Consider the following 17,011-nt stretch of genomic DNA (forward strand, 5'->3'; position numbering starts at 1 on the left):
GTGAAGAAATACAAGCATGTACTTATTTGTAAGTTCATGCATACCGTAACTAAAATGCAGCAATGGCAAAACAAGGAATCAAGTGCAATGGAAAATGAATGGTGAGAAGTACTGACAGACACGAGTCTAAGGTCATTAGTTTTCATTTTAATAAGCTGTGAGTTTGATTTTCAGTTTGTATACCTATTGTTCTACCAACCTTCTGTATTGCCCTGAGCAGTGTGGAATTCAACAGTACATCAAAACATGGGTTTCCTCTACAATCCTGTTGGTACTTTGGGGCTTAATTACAAGTCCCTTGCTCCACTGGTGCATCACTTTTTATGATGCTCAGGTGTCGTAGAGTGCAGACCCCTATCTACGAGGCCACGCACAGCCACTTTGCATGGCTTTTCATTCCCTGTGTTACCTTACACTGCATCAGGGAGGCATTCTACAGGCATTGTGGTGAGTGTTCCCATGCAACACCCAAGGGTTTTCATGCATTACCAGATTTACAAGGAATTGTAAACCTGGGAATGCATCATAAGTGTAGGCCTCCCAAGGGCAGGTGTATAAAGGAGAAATATATTTATTTCTCCTTTTTCCATGTGTGCTGAATTCTGCAGCAAACATAGAAAGAGGAAAACACCTCCATGGATTGTTTTGAGCAGGAGGGAGTTCCTTCCTGCTCAAAAACAATACTGACAACAACGCACACACCCTTACACCATGGTGCAAGGGTGTCTACATTGGCACTAGACACCAAATTGTGAACCAGTGCTGGCTGAAAGGACAGGAATTCACCGTATCCCGTAAATATGGTGCATTCCTGCCCTTGCGATTTGGTGTAGGGCAGCGTAGCAAAAAAGACTTGTGGTGCTGCCCTACGCCAAATCATTGTAAATGAGGCCCTTTGTGTCAGTAGAACTAAAACAAAATGTAATTTTCTTTGCATCATGAGTTAAGGTACCTATAAAAGTGGTCCAACATATTGGGAAGATTAGCTTAGACTTGTAAGTGATCCCTACTTAAACAATGCGACGAGCAAATAAATGTGCCTTCTGTGCCCCCCCCCCCCTCCAAGCAGCCATGGGTGTAAACACACCCAGAAGTTAATCCTCACCAAACATTAAAAATAACAACCAGAAGTAAACTGAAAGGCATGATTTAGAAACTAAATCATAAAAAAGATCTCAAGAGCGTGTTCAGGAACTTGAGGGACTATTAGTGTAGTGGAGAGTGAGGGGAGAACTGTGATCTTTAGAAAGTTAAGTTTGGCTTCTCAGATTGGGAGGTGTACAGAAAGTAATGCTATCTCAAGTAGATATGTGGCACATTTACGTGTGTTTCTTATCTAACAGCTCATCAGTGAATAAAAGAGGTGTTGACGAGACAACTCATTTTCACTAGTGCTACGTGCAGCAGTCTGAAACTTTACATTTATGAGATCACGTAAGCCGGTGAATGGTAATTACTACCCTGCCCTCAATCCGCTGGGGCCAGCATAACAGTATTGTACCATGGAATTCGCTGACATCAAGGAAACTAGTCAACAAACACATTCCTATGAGTCATAGGAAGAGCTGCTTCTGAAATTCTAACATTTTGAGCGTAGCCACCACAAACTCCGATTAGAAAGAAAGGGATAGTGGGGAGAACTTAGAACAGTTCATAAACTGACTAGGCACTCATATCGGCTTCCCCCTCACACAAAGGTATTGTGATGTTTTTGGGAGAATTAGACTCTGAGGGAACAGCAAAGTTTCACATTAGAGTGAGACCTAGTTCAGTGGCGGCTGCTACTGAATTGTATGGGTGAGGCGTGGAGCAGGGGGGGTACAAAAAAAAAGAATTTCACTTACCTGCCGGCTGCCTCACCTCCGTCCTTCTTATGTTCACGACGAACGGAAGCAGACTTCCCTAGCCAATCATGACACTGCTGTCACCAGCATGACAGCAGAGTCATGATTGGTCTGAGCAGCCTGGTTGATCGCTCAGACAGGGACTGGGAGCCTGGGACAGTTCTCCACTCGGCTATACAACACAGCCTGGTAGAGAAACGCTAAAGTGCGCATGACGGTTTGGCCTGCCCAAGACAGCCAACCAAACCATCATGTGCGCTTATGGGCACTTTTAGTGCATCATCTACTCCTCACGTGACACAGCCCAGCCCCGACCAGTGCTAAAAACCAAACTGGTGCTGTACAGCAGAAAAAGAAAATGATAACAACATTGCGTTATTATCATTTTATGTTTCCTGTTTGCAAGTGGGGCGACGCTCCTGCGCCTTAGCAGAGGAGCCGCCTCTGACCGAGTTACACTTTAACACTTTAGCGTGCATACTAGCTTCCAGCCAACCCTGATGGTCCTGCAGACCTTGAAGGTGTCTAACCCTAGAAAATCAATAATGTTTAGACTAAAATAAAACAAGTTGGTTCTGATCCTTCTTATCTCACATCTACAGAGTAATGAGCATCAAATACTCGGGAACACGAACAATGAGTTTTCAAAGGTACCATAGCCATTTTGCGAAATCTTCATCCCTCATCCATCCATCATTCACTATCACTCATACATATTTAATCATTCATCTAACATGCATCATCCCTCATACCTTTTCCATCATACTTCATATCTTTCCCATCATCCCTCTCCTTACCTGTCATCCATCATTCCTCATCCATCGTCAGTCATTCCTCATCCATCATTTATCATCCATCGTCCCCCATGCTTCATTCAGCATTCATCATCCATTGTCCCTCATGCTTCAAACCTGCCACCTCACACGGTGCCACTGTGTGTCACACAGTTTCGACTCCCTTCACACATTCACCCAATGAGGAGCCGAAATCACACGGTGGCAGGCAAGGCGAGCTGGAAACCACTGCAGACAGTGGATTTCTAGCTCGTCTTTTGAGGCTGCAAGTAGGCAATGCCCATTAAAGGGTGGAAAAACACCCTAGGACATCACCAGCAGCCTCAAGAACCTTTTGATCTCGTTGTTTTAGTGGAAGGAGGAGGTGGATGGAGGCAGGGAATGGGGCAGAAGGCCCTCTCGGGAAGCTTGCACATAAAGCCCCGCCCCCTCCAAGGCCATGCCCCCTCCTCACACTGCCTATTTTGTTCTCAGGTTGGCAGGTCAGATGCTTTCACCATTCATCATCCATCATGCATCATCCTTCATTTATCATTTATCATTCATCAATTTGATTCTTCATCTGTGGTCCATCATTCCTCATTCACCATCCCTCATCTTCAGCCATGCCCCCTCATTTCAAAAGTGATGATTAAATGGAGAAATTACAATAGACACATATCTGTTCATTTTAATTACATCTTCATCTCTCATTCATCATCCCTCTCTCCTCATCCCTTATCACTCTGTCCTCATTCCTCACACCCCTGCCTCATTCACCCCTCCACCACCAGTGATGAACCTTGAAACTTGTGCCCAACCTAAGCAAGCATTCAATTTGGGAAATCATTTATATGAACATGGAAGCAAAGGAGTAGCTCAATATTATTTTTGGTTTCAGGCAGCTGCAACACTTTTTTATAAATACTTTCAACAGATGAGAGAGTCAACTCTAGGAAAACCTTTGACACACTGACCTGGACGTGGGATATTTGAACACCCAGAGCCCTTTGGGTTATATGTCACTTTGGCTCTTATTCCCATATGAATAATCACATACATTAAATTCTTAGGGACGTTGCTTTATGCTTTTGCCGAATTATTGTAGTATTATAATGTTCAAAACACACTTTAACCATCATTTTGAGTGGTAACAATACAAGGGATGTTTTTCTGATTCATTGAGTATACTCAGAAGAAGGGAAGTGTTGACTATTTTGGAAACAAAAGGAAGGGGCCAGTGTAATGCTGTGCATTGGTTAGGTTTCTGTTTGATTGAAAATGTTTTTCAGAGTGCTAATGTGCTTTCATGAACTAATATTTTAAGCCCATAGTAATTTTTGTACCAAGTAATAACCAAATTGTAGCTTATTCAGTATGGTGTGTATACAAATCATTTCAAGCATTGAGTACTGAATGCTTGCTTATTCTGGGCACATCTGCTAACATCTGCACTTTCACTTATCACTAAAGCAGGGAGGAATGAGAAGCGAGAGATGGGGAGTGAGAGCTGAGACACGAGTAGTGAGGGATGGAAGTGATGCATGAAGGAAACGCAATAACAGATGAAGGATAATGGATACAGAGTGATGGAGGAGGAATGAAGGGTGGAGGAGCAATGATGGATGAAGAATCAATCAATCAGCATTTGTAAAGTGCACTCTGTCACCCCTACGGGTATCTGGGAGCTGTGTCTCTATCGAAGAGCCAGACCTTGAGTGTCTTTATGAAGACTGCCTGCAAGGGGGCCGTAAGGAGCTGGAGAAGGAGGTCGTTCCATGTCTTGGCTGCGATGTAGGAGAAGGAGCGGCCGCTGCTGCAGGTGCGGCGGTTGTGGGGTGTGTGTATGCGAGCGAAGAGAAGCGTAGGTGTCTAGCGGGTTGGTGGAAGTTTAGTCGATGGTTAAGGTAGGCATGTCCTGGGTCGTGGAGGGCTTTGTAGGCGTGCGTGAGGATCTTGAACTGGCATCTTTCTTGGATGGAGAGCCAGTGGGGGTCTCTGAGGTGGGGGGCGATGTGGGTGATGGATGATGAGGGATAATGGATGATAGATGAGGAATGAGGGTTTATGGAAGAGGGATGATGAATGGTGACTGATGGGTGAGGTTGTTCTTGAAGGGATGATGTACGAATAAGGGACGTTTTAACCCACATTTTTGTCTTCCTGCACCACAGTTTCACCCCTACATCATGGTTATGGATAGACTGCATGCACACTTCTTAGAACACATCCATAATCAACTACCACTACGCTATGATGTGAGCAGGATGCTGTGATCACATTGGAGGCCTGTTTCATTTGAAATGGTTACACAATAAATTAGTGACTTCTCTCTGGTGCATCCAATTATACAGTTATAAAAATAAAACTTACTTTTGCCATCTCTTGCTCCAGCTGCAATCTTCTGTTCACCTTCTGATGGTAGGTCTTAAGGACATTTTCCACATGTTGCTCCATGTAAAACTTGAATGCAAATGGTGAATAGCTCTTAATTCGAGACTCTCTCTTCTCCTCATCTCTCCCATTTTTCCGCACAGGAACTGGGGATGTTTGAATCTGTTTTTTATCCTTTCCCACTTTCTCAGCTTTTGAATTCTTGTTAGACTTCTCACTTTTCGGGCTGGTGTCTTCCTCTGCTTTGCTGCCTGGCAGGTTATTTCCAACTCTTAAGCTTTGCTCCACTCCTGTGCACAAGTTGTTGATGTCATACTGCTCAGTGCTGTTCTGCAGCAGCAAGTGCTTTGGGTATGGTGGAGGTGGACACCTTTGATCCTGGTTTCCAAATTCAACTTCTAGCCCATAGGCGCTTGCTCCTCCCACAGGCAGGGCATGTGGGTCCATCATTTCCAAACTGTCCACAGATTGGGGTTGTGCAGCCAGCCAACCGGGGTGGGTGGGTCCGACTGCGGTTTGTGGCTCTGGCCTCATCACCCGCATGCTCTTAACAGGCTGGAGTATGTGAGCAGCACTCACTGCAGTTATGGCATTTGGAGCAACCATGGAAGGATCAGGCTTATTTGAGGGAGACTGCCTCTTACAGATGGGAACCTGCTGCGGGTTATTGAAGGAGTTTGTTCTACTTGGCACCTGGGCTTCTGCTCTGAAGGACACATGCTGACGGGAGGACGTTTCCATGGCTGGGTTTTGCAGCGAGTCTCGCCGAGATGAGTTGGCTGACCACTGCTGAACCTGAGCATTGCTGAGGTCATACAGGTCCATGTTTAGGCTATCTCTTGATGGAGTCAACAGAGTCTGTGGAGCATCTGAAAAATCATTTGCATAAGTTGATCCTCGGGTTATCACATGCATAGGATGAGAAGAAGGGCTTGTCTGTTTGTGATGAGAGTGTGGCAAGTACATGCCAGCTTGTGCCTGTTGAAATGTGTGACCAGAGCTATTCTGAACGATGGTCCCTTTATTTGGAAGAGCCGTATACCCCGCCTCCTGTTGCAACTTATTTTGAAAGGATGGGCTACGCTGAACTCCATAGCCCATTGGTTCCCTAGACACTACCAAGTGCTGCCTGCTGTAATGCGGGCTGTTTGACCCGTGGCTGCTGGGAAGCTGTAGCGGCGGACTACTGTGGTTAGGGGGTGCATAGTTCATCACAGAAGTCTCCATGGTGCCTGAGTAACCTTTTTGTTGAAGAGGGTGACTGCCAGGTGTATTATGTGGTCCTACACCAGGGGGTCTTTGTACCAGAGAATTCATGGCCGCAGTCTGGGGAGCAGAACGTAAATAGTCCATAACGTAAATAGACCTGGAAACGTCACCCAGCACATTTGGACCATCGACCGCAAAGCCTGTCCCGTCATAAGGTGCACTGCCCATCTGGTGATAGGGCTGGAACTGCTCATTTGATCCTTCAAAGCCTGGCCTATGTGCTACATTATTTGACACAGCGCCTTTGCCTGTAGAAGAAACACAAAACCAATGCACATTTTTAAATGAACAGTAGAAAATACGACAAGTATTCATAGACTGCTCTGGTACTTTGCAAGAAACATTATAAGTAGGCGTATACTGTTGTCACACAGCAAAAACATTTGAAGTTAGGGACATTTGAGAGGCATATTCCTTTTGTTTACTGTGGATGGAAATACATTTAGTTACTTAGTCAATAGTGAAAATTCTACCTCTAGGTAGTTCTCTCTTTGGGTCCCTCCACTTTTCCTGTACAAGAATGTTACCAAGCACCATCCTGTGTATAACTATGTGGTCTGCTGCAACAGAGTCTCTGCTCATATCAGTGTGTTTCCAGTGCCCTTATTGTCTCTGAGAGAAGATAAACCCCCTAATAGATCCTCTAATAGGTCATTTTTTTATAAAAGGGGCAGTTTCTCCTGAGGCCCACATATGAGTGGCCTCTTGGCTCTGGTAGACCCAGTACCATCAGTAAATGTCCCTACTGGAATTATGCAATCCGCGGGCACACCACAGATCTCATTATTTTCACATGGAGATTCAGCTGCTCCATGTGGGGTATTCAGACCTATACTGATTTCCACATTAATTGCGGATTTCTAATGAGATAGGGTAACATCCTTTACTACATAGTCTTTTCCATGCATGCCTTTACCATGCATCCTTTATGACACAGATTGCTTTACCAACGCATGGCTAATACTTTCAAGTTCTCGAACATCCTGATCTAAAAACCCAAGTTTTTAGGTTTTTCCTGAAAAGATCTTCCACTTGCACCTGATGAACTGATAAGGGCAAGTCCCTCCTCCGTTCCCTCGACCTAAATGAAAGGGTAAGTTAAAGAGTTTGAAGCTCCAATAAACTGAGCTCTGAGGACCCTCGGCCACAGCCACAGACTGTGCATTAATTCTTATTGGGACAGACATGAAGTGCAGTATGATGATGTCTCAGGACGAGTTTGCTCTGGGTGTATAATGGAGAAAAGGAGCAATTCAGTAGGATTGGTTGATTCGGAGCACAGCTGCGAAAGGTATGGTATAGTAAGGGTTTGAGATGCCATGTTCCTTTGTGAGGGTCAAAATTTGAAATGGAGCACTCTTGGGGACAGAATAGGACCCTTTTAAGACACCATGCCGGTAAGGAATGGAATAGGAAAAGCTTGATAGGCTATTCACACATGTTTTTTTTGTTTAAAAAGCTTTATTGGAGGTATAAAACAAGTGCAAATGATAAAAATGAACATAAAAATGAGGCATAACCAAGATATAATCCAAAGAGATATGAAGAAGAAATAATTATAAAATGCAATACGATAAATATAGGTCAGTAAAATAGAACATATCTCAAAATGAATACAAAAAGAAATCGAAATTTGCAATATAGAACAAGTAGTATTTTATATATCTTGATGCTATGAGTACAAGAGAAGAGAAAAATAAAGAGGGGGGAGGATGAACTTGTGTTGCAAAAAGAAAAGGCAGAGGAAAACGATAATAGGAATAACATGAGAAAAAGAGGTGTGTTAAAATATAATTGATAAGAAGAAAAAGAAAACTAAATAAGGATAGAATAGGAGTTCATGAAGATTTACAAACGTCAACACTTCTAGTATTTATTATTTTGTGATGAGATAAAAAGCAAGTCAGGAGATCATAACAGATCCCTTTGGATGCAAATTCTCAATGTGGGTGAATGGGCAGTGTCCAATCTGTGATTATGACAAATCAAGTTCCTCCAAATAAGGAAAGAAATGTCGTTAGAGTTTTTCCACTTAGAAGTAATAACTTTAAAGGCAACTGCCAGGAGAAAATCAACAAACATACCCTTAACCTTGTCGCCCGACCAACTATCCGAACAACCACCAAGAAAAACATGAAGAATGGAGCAGTAATAGAAAGCAATTGGGCCAGTCTGTGCCAAACCTGTTTACAAAAGGAAAGAACCTTTGGACATAAAAAGAAGATATGGAAGAAAATCTGCATGAGATTGCATGAGATGTCCAACAATCGTTAGGCAATAATTTAATTCTAAAAATATAACAAGGGGTTAAAAACAACCTATTATAAAATAAATAAAAATTCTGAGTGGAACTGGCAGAATGAGAAGTATGATGAATTTTGTGTCATATTTTGTTCCATATGGAAAACTGCAGATCATGTTCCCAGGATTCCTCAACTTTAGTTTTAGTCCTGTCTGAATCTGAAGATGAAAACTGCTGGTATATAAAAGAAGCTTCAGCCTCAATAGAAAAATCGTAAGGAGAAGTGGGAGTACTGGATGATTGAGAAGGAATTATAAAAGGGTCTATGACATCTTGTCTGAGAATATCTAAAAGACCGCTATATTTAGCCTGATAACAAGAGGGAATGTGAAAACGAGATAGTAATTCTTCGAAAGAGAGGAATTGATTGTCATGTATGATCTGGGATAGTGAGAAAAGACCAGTAGTCAAAAAATTAGACCATTTAGGAACCTTATGAGCTTTAGTGATATAGTGATATTGGGATTATACCAAATAGGAGTAAATGGAAACAACTGAGAAGGAGTATAAATGTGGGAAATATGTTTTTTAACAATATTGCTAGAATGATTCAGTAGAGGAAAGGACATGGATGTAGGTTTCTGAGCCAGAAGAGAGAACTAAATAAGAGAAAAAGGAGAAATTAAAGAAAATTCAAGGGAATGCCAAAGCAGATGGGAAGTGGTAGGTGAACTATCTAAGGAGGACCAAATCTGTCTGTGGGTGAAAGCAGAAGGATATTGAGTGAAATTAGGGAATTGACACCTCCAGATGATTTGGAGTTTTTGAGTTTGGATAGAGAGATTCGAGCCAGTCGCTTGTTCCTTAAGAATTTTGATAATAGGCCATCCATGGATATTGAAAAACGTGATGGGTAACTAAATTGGAAGCATTTGTAAGTAAAAAAATATAATAGGCAAAAACATAATTTTAATTGTATCAAATCTGCCCCACCAGGAAAGGTATAAAGGTGACCATTGAGCAGATAAAGTAGGGATCTTGTGTTTTAGGGAGACCATGTTGGCTTCCATAGTGTCTTTAATGGAGGGGGAATATAGAATACCCAAACATTTAATCTTAGAAGAATCCCAAAGAAAACCTGTATTATTAAACATATCTTTAAGACAAAGGGCCAGATGTACAAAGGTTTTTTGCGTGCGCAAATGGGTTTTAGACCCGTTTTCGCCCGCAAAAAACCTGTGGCCCATATGCTAATCCCATTTTGTGAGTCGCAAATCAATTTGCGAGTCGTAAAATAGTATTGGCGACTCGCTATTGGGAAGGGGTGTTCCAAGGGCGTCCCTTCATAATAGCGACTCCTTAAGCTATGTAAGACTGTTTTGCGACCGTAATTGCAGTCGCAAAACACTCGCAGTTTACCACCCTTCTCGAAGGGTGGTAAAGCACTCGCAAACAGAAGGGATCCCCAGGGACCTCTGCCTGCCCTTAAAAAAATGAAACTGAAAAGTTTCATCTTTATTTTTTAAATGCATCCCGTTTTCCTTTAAAGATCTGCTTTATTTAAAAGCAGTCCCAGACATGGAGGTCTGCTGACCCCAGCAGGCCACCATCCTGGGAGTGCCAGCCATTCCCAATGGGGTCGCAAATTGCGACAGCCTCATTAATATGCATAAGGCATGCAATTTGCCACCCCATTGGGAATCGCAAACAGTGTCTCAGACACTGTTGTGCATCCCAATTAGCGAGTCGCAAATGCGACGCAATTTGCAACTCACTAGTTGGTGCGTCGTACATCTGGCCCTAAATGTATTACGCAGCATAACTTCAGATTTATCTATGTTAAGACTATAGCCAGAGACTGCAGAATATCAAGATAAAAGCATTCACAACACGTTGAAGCGGTACCAGTTTCAAATGTTGACTGAGGGTTGAATGTAGGTATGCAGTAGAACATATTTGAGATGAAGCACCCAAAGGATGCGCAAATTGGAGGCGTGGATTCAAGCATGTGTGAGGGATAGAAAAGAGGTCAAGTGGAGCATGCACATGAAATGGGACAGGTTCAATATGATGACACTTGTAGATTAGGGAAGAGATAGTAGTGTTTAAATGGTGATGAAGGAGATGAATTGATGGGATTGCCCACGCTTGGGAAGGATTGGAATAGGAAATTGGTAGATTAGAGAACAACTGTGAAAGGGATGGAAAAGCTGGCTGGAGAGGAGCATGCATGGGAGGGACAGGATAGGCCAATATTGAGTTGGAGCACAGCTGTAGGAGGGTTTTAATGGGATGGGCACGTGAAGGGTAGGTTTTTAATAAGGTGGATTGGAGATAGAGCATGCCTAGGACAGGAACAGAAAAGCTCAGTGTTCAGATGGAGTACACCACAGAGTGTAGGGCTTGTTGGAGCTGAAGCAACCAAACTCGGAAAGGGATAGAATTTGTTTTTTCTTTCTAAACTTTGTGAATATCCTTGGCAGAGCGGGTGCAAATGTTTTTTTATTTTTTATTTTACTTTAAAGGCTGAAAACCCTACACCATCTGTTTCCTTATTCTAGTCATTAGTCGAATCTCTTTAAACTCAGGACCATTACTACCAAGGCTATTCAGGCTCCTTGAGTACTATATTCTAAATTGTTGAATGTCTTCCGTTAACAATAGTTTTTTAGTCTTCACTAATATTCATTTTATTGCAAACTGCACGTTTGTCTTTTTCTCCTCATAACATTTCTTTTTTGAGTTTTGCTTTGTTTTTACACTCTGGTGATGGGAGTTATTCAACTGATATTCAGTTGTATCTAATCACAGATGGGCATGTCTGTTCAGCTGACTGAAGTCTGATTAGGTACTCGTGAAGTGTGTTGATGAGCACAACCCTCACTGGAAGACATTGGAGCGATTACCATTTCAACCAAGGGTGGAAAATGCGGAAGCACAGAAATACAAAGAGTATTGTATGCCACTAGTACCATGAAATCACCTTAATACCAGAATTGTAGTACAAAAGGAAGGACATTTACATTGTGAACTGACAAATGCAACAGAAAGTGGTTTTACGCAGTGAACTCTCTGGCAAATACAATATGAAGGGATTTTACTCCAGGACAAACACTACAGGAATGGGCTTTACATTGTGTAACTATCAAACAAATACAACAGGAATAGGACTTACATTGTGAACCGTCTGATAACTTCACTAAGATGGGGTTTAAAATATATATCAATGTTTTGGTCTGGCACTGGACAATGCTTGTTATCCATAGAGGGTGATTTAAGGTTCATGTCAATGTATACTTTGAGTCTTCTTAAAATGTTTCACGGGTCAGTCTAGGCAGAGACCACATGGTCATGTTTATTTATTTCATGGTAAAGCCAACAGGTTTGCATTCTTGATTATTAAATTCGTCCTACCCTCTTAGTTGAATGGGAGAAGGTCGGGCATCCTGTTTTGATTTTAGAAATCCAGTCCTGCACGCCTTACCTATGTATGTTATGCGTTGCCTTGAGGATGTGCAAAATGCAGCTGCCACATATGTTAGTTAATTTATCTCAGTGCGCTTCTGGTAAATCCCAGTTGAAATTCCACCACAGGTAACCAGTGAATAAACTGATCATTTTAAGACACTTTGCATGGGGCACAAGGCACTTGCTGGCATGGATCTAAGGTATCTCAACTCTTGGCTGCCTTCCTACGTACCCTCTCACATGCTTTGTTATTCTTATCGTGCACTCTTGGTGGGGCCCGTGTTCCATTGCACCAGGGCATGCATACACCCTTTCCTGGTTCCTGATCTTATCTTAAGTACAGCAGAGGTAAAAGACTCTGCCCCTGTGAGTGCAGGGTGAGTGGTGGGCCTATAGGAGTGCACAGTGAAGCACATTAAAGACGACCGATTGGTATTGCCAATGCTTGTTATAGAAATCAGTTCCCAAACACATCTCCGTGTAGAATTTCTTTAAATTCTTAGTGACAGAATGGCCAGTCTGGCCCTGCTGGTGTGATTCTGGGAAGCAGCTCTTGTTTTAAACATGAGACAACAGAACTAATGTTCATTCAACACAAGCTGGAAGGTGAGCTCACCTGGAGAGGTTTGCTTGATGACGCGTACGATCTGCTCATTTCGCGGGTCCAGGTAGCCCATCTTGCTGATGTATTCCAGCGCGGCGTCAATATTCCTGCTGCTAGTCTGTTTGAGTGCTCTGATGGCCATCTCCTGCAATCAAACCAAATGCCCTGTCAAAAGCATTCCTGACTTCCATCAGGACAATTCATTTTGTGTCTTGTGTAATACAGTATCCCCATTTTTATTTCTTCAAATTAATTTGTTATCATAATATACTGCGTAGAATGCATGTAAGAGCGTTACATTTGTTGGATGTTCCTTTACATGTAAAATGCTTGTCAGGATATAACTCAGTATGACTCAGGGGTGTCCGCATTGTGATGTGGGATTTCTTTCAAAGTAATTTTTCAGGCACCCTGTAAACCCGGCAATCTGACCCTGTTAACAAAATTAAGAACTGCCTCAGAGGCGTGGGTAACTTCATCACACATACTTCAATATGTGGTCCTTTTTGCTTGGTTTTGATAGTGCTTAATTTGTAATATAATAAGTGCCGGGGCTCTGACCAGGAGGCCACTAAGCTTGCACCACTGATTGCCCCATCGTCGCTGCCAATGACGGTACCAAAACAACTGCTAACCAGCTCTTTCACCTTCAAGTACGACAGTTCAGATTATTCCGGGTTCCCAGAGCTAACGGAATGGCTGGGGAGGCAGGAAATCGTATTATTTAATGTATTTTGTATTCATAAACAACCGATGTTCTGCTTATCTCTAAATTAGATGAGCAGCGCCACCATGTGACAGAGTGTCATAAGTGTGTGATGACAGTTAAGTGCCAGTGCCGTGCACCGGAAAGCACCGGCTCAAACTAGGCACTGGGTTTTGACCTGGTATCTGCCCTTGAAACTATACTGGTTAGATTGTGGGTCATCTCCCTATAGAAGTTAGTCATGATCCCAACCCTGTATTCAGACCCTAATGGGGTGCACACAAGCTTTTATGCATGGTGGCTCAAGCTTCAAAACGATGCAAGTTACAGACCACATGTGTTCATTACACTCTACCTCATTGTGAAATCATGGGGTCGGATCACAAAACATTTTTGAATGGTGTGATTTTATCTCCATGCTTGTAACATAGACAGTGGTTTGTGCAAACACATGTCACCACCGTATCAGGAAAGCAGGTTTCTGAATGTGGTAATGTGTGACCGGAATGTCTGAGTATATTTCTTGGGTAGTTTTTTTGTTGTGGTGGTGATTTGTCTTGTTGCGTTTTTTATGTTGTTTTTGTACTGCACTATTGCAGTGTGATGTTGCTGTATTGTCGTTGTCCAGTTGCATTCTGCTTTAACTATTTTGTTGTGTTGAGCCCTGTTATGTTTTAACTATGTTATGTTGATTTGTGTATGTTATTGTGTTAAATTCTTTTGTTTACTCTAGAGATGTCAACAAATGCTGCTCCATTTCCATCCAAAAGCTGTGCATGCCTTTAAAGAGCGAGTGATCAGCAACCATTCACCACTGATCGTAGCGAGGTGTCAAAATATTGCTACTCCAGCTCTTCACCTATAAAAGACACCAGTAAGCCAAAACAGTGGCAGAGACGAGTCTTGAATTAGTACTGGCAGTGCTCAGTTTATGTGATACGGCCCATTTTGACTCATACCAGCCATTGATGGAAGAGAACCCTGGACCTATTGGCATCAGGCCACCACATGCCCACTCATGCAACACATAAACTCAAACCGTGTGTATGTTACTCAGAAATGCCATATGTGGGCCGTGCATGTCATGGTATGTGCCATTCTCTAAACTGCACCGATCACATACATTAGTAGGTCCATTTGCGACAGTGCATAACACTGCCCTGTGCTTAGAAGTGGATTCAGCCTTGTGGCGTGCACAATATCTCATATAAACATTGCACAACTGCCCCGTTGTTGGGGCAACATGGCCTGAGTGTATGCCTGTGTGTCTGTGTTCTGTCTGTCGACCTCTAAGCCCTTACTGGCATGTGGAAGTACCGCTTGTTATTACAGATACCCGATGGGAAGTTCATCCTTTTAACAGCAGCGGCCGGTGCAGGTAAGGGCGGGGGAGCGGGGTAGGAGGGGAGAGTGAACAGACGACGGAATAGGGAAAAATAAATCCGATTCCGTCGTCTGTCGGCATCCCCTCCGCCCTGCCTTACCCTGCCTCACCGGCACAAGCCGCTGCTACTTTTTTTTTTTTTTTAAATGAGGAAACTACTTATCAAATTGTTCGCAAAGTCTGAACTTTCACAAACTGCAAGAGGGAAACGTACTTGCGACCGAGACACAAGAAATAATGGAACAGGAAGCCATGTACAATGGCGTTAGGGTGTAACAGTTCCTGGCATGTTTCTGCTTTAGTCGCCCTGTTTTTTTAAATAAAAATGTGTAGTTCTAGTCTCTCACCACACAAATGTCACAACTTTAAATAATATTTCAGCGGAATGTGCTCATTGTTAAGCATTCTCGTTGAATTGTGGTGATGATCCCAAATATATGCTGGATGCAGCCTACAATTTACACTCTGGCAGAGAGTAATTAATACCTACGACATGGGAGAACCTTTATTTTTCTCTATATGGAGGAGCGAGCTTCGCAAATTTTCATCTTCATGACTCAACCCATGTTGATTGTTGTGCGATGTGCCACTGGCGTAGCTAGGGGGGGGCGGTGGGGGCGGTCCGCCCCAGGCGGCACTTTTTGGGGGGCGGCGGGAACATGTGTGGCGGCTGTTGCTGATCAGCCAGTACGCATGTGTATCTGAAAGTGCAAGCGCACCTGCTTGCAACAGAAAATCCTGCACCACCTAGCATAGTGGTTTCAGGCACCACTGACTCGCATTCTCATCAGACCCGGCAGTACAGAAACCTGGTCAGGAGTCAGTGCCCGGCTGCCCAATGGCTATTTCCGTTTCCAGCCACCTTGAAAACAAACCGTCTGCGGCGCGAACAGGCGACATGTTTTGGAGTTTACGCTAGTGGCCAATGATGGCACTGCAGCGGTTATGATCCCACGAGCGGGATTATCATTACTACCGGCGGCAGTCTTGTAAAAGTGCCTCCTTCTGGCGAAAAGGAAGAGGCCCTCGCACAGCGGCAGTATTTTATTAATTACATCGATGCAGGGTCGACGACCGGATTGACCTGACCCCACACCGGCGGCCAGGCTGAGAGAGAACCACGGACCGCGGCGCAGGAGTGGTTGTTCTCAGGCCAGGGCACTTTCACCAGTCCACTACGGTGTACCGTACCTGGCAGAATCACGCGACCTGGCGTTGGTTGCCGTGGCATGACTGCGAGACAGACACGGCTGTCCTGTTGGCGGGGCACCGGCTCGCCTTGCAAAGTAAGGTACTGTGACTTCTAATTGTACTTAACTTTATGCCTTTAAAAATGCGCATTGGTCATCCGGATCTGCCTGCCGCCATGTAACAGAGAACTGTGCAGTGACGCAGTCTGTCTCAGTAGGTTTTTCCAACAGCGGGCAAACTTGTTTTGGGCCGGGGTGACTTAGCTCCACTGATTGTGGTGCCACTGATCTTGCAGGTAGAGGGCAGCGTGGCTGACCTGTTTGATGCCAGCGCAATCACCAAAAGAGGTTTGACTCCCGGCTTAGTCTGAACATTCAGTGATTTGGGGCAAATAACTCCCCTCGTTTAAAGCCATTCAATACCTTTTGGCTGAGCTGGTGCTACATAAAACTGCAAAAAGGAAAACAATCAATTTGGAGAAACCAAGGTCTTGAACAGGCCAGTGTGTGAGCTGACATTTTTTGGCCTGTTAAATCTCTTGCGCAGGGTTTTACTGTTGATTTCCTGACTAAAAAAAAAAATGTCCTGCAGCAACCTTAAATACACGCACTCTCCCATCTATACCTTGTTAAGACATTGAGGTGGTAGTTTTCTTTTCATGCCCGCTTCCAATGCAACCCCTGAAGTGACACTTTTGGGCTTTTTTCTGGGTGTGTTGGGTTTGCTGCACTGGGTTGTACTCTTGATTTTTCTTATATTACCACAAACCTTTCCTGCAGTAAAATCACAGATGCACGCTGTCGTCCAGTACACACCCTGAAGTGTAGGTGTGACAGGTTCACTGTATGTATGGGCTGAAATTTTTGGCATCGAATTCTGGTGCTGTGCAGCAGTTGTAAGATATTAGAGTTCCTATTGCTCAAATGGGTGTTAATTCTGATATTTATATGTTTCCTTTGTCGTCTTTGCTTGATTTTTACCTTGTGAGAAAGTGTCACTCTTAGTCATTGAATGTCACTCATAATGACACTGAAATTATTAAAATGTCACACAAAAGTAAGCTGAAACCTTGGCAGCTATGCATTATTGCCAGCAAGGACTCTTATTTTATGCCCCTCTCTAACTTCCAGGGCAGC

At 43.4% G+C, this 17,011-nt stretch overlaps 1 protein-coding gene across 1 annotated transcript in view; it reads right to left on the bottom strand.

The window, feature by feature from the left end:
- Positions 1–17,011, bottom strand: part of LATS2 (large tumor suppressor kinase 2) — a 137,091-nt gene that overhangs the window by 34,223 nt on the left and 85,857 nt on the right. The window contains exons 3-4 of the mRNA XM_085621577.1: positions 12,607–12,739; positions 4,991–6,528 (exon numbers count right to left, since the gene is read on the bottom strand). Coding sequence (XP_085477703.1) covers positions 4,991–6,528; positions 12,607–12,739 — 1,671 coding nt within the window. The remainder of the gene's footprint in view (positions 1–4,990; positions 6,529–12,606; positions 12,740–17,011) is intronic.

The sequence above is a fragment of the Triturus cristatus genome, chromosome 8, assembly GCF_964204655.1.
Source record: "Triturus cristatus chromosome 8, aTriCri1.1, whole genome shotgun sequence".
NCBI classification, from domain to species: Eukaryota; Metazoa; Chordata; class Amphibia; order Caudata; family Salamandridae; genus Triturus; species Triturus cristatus.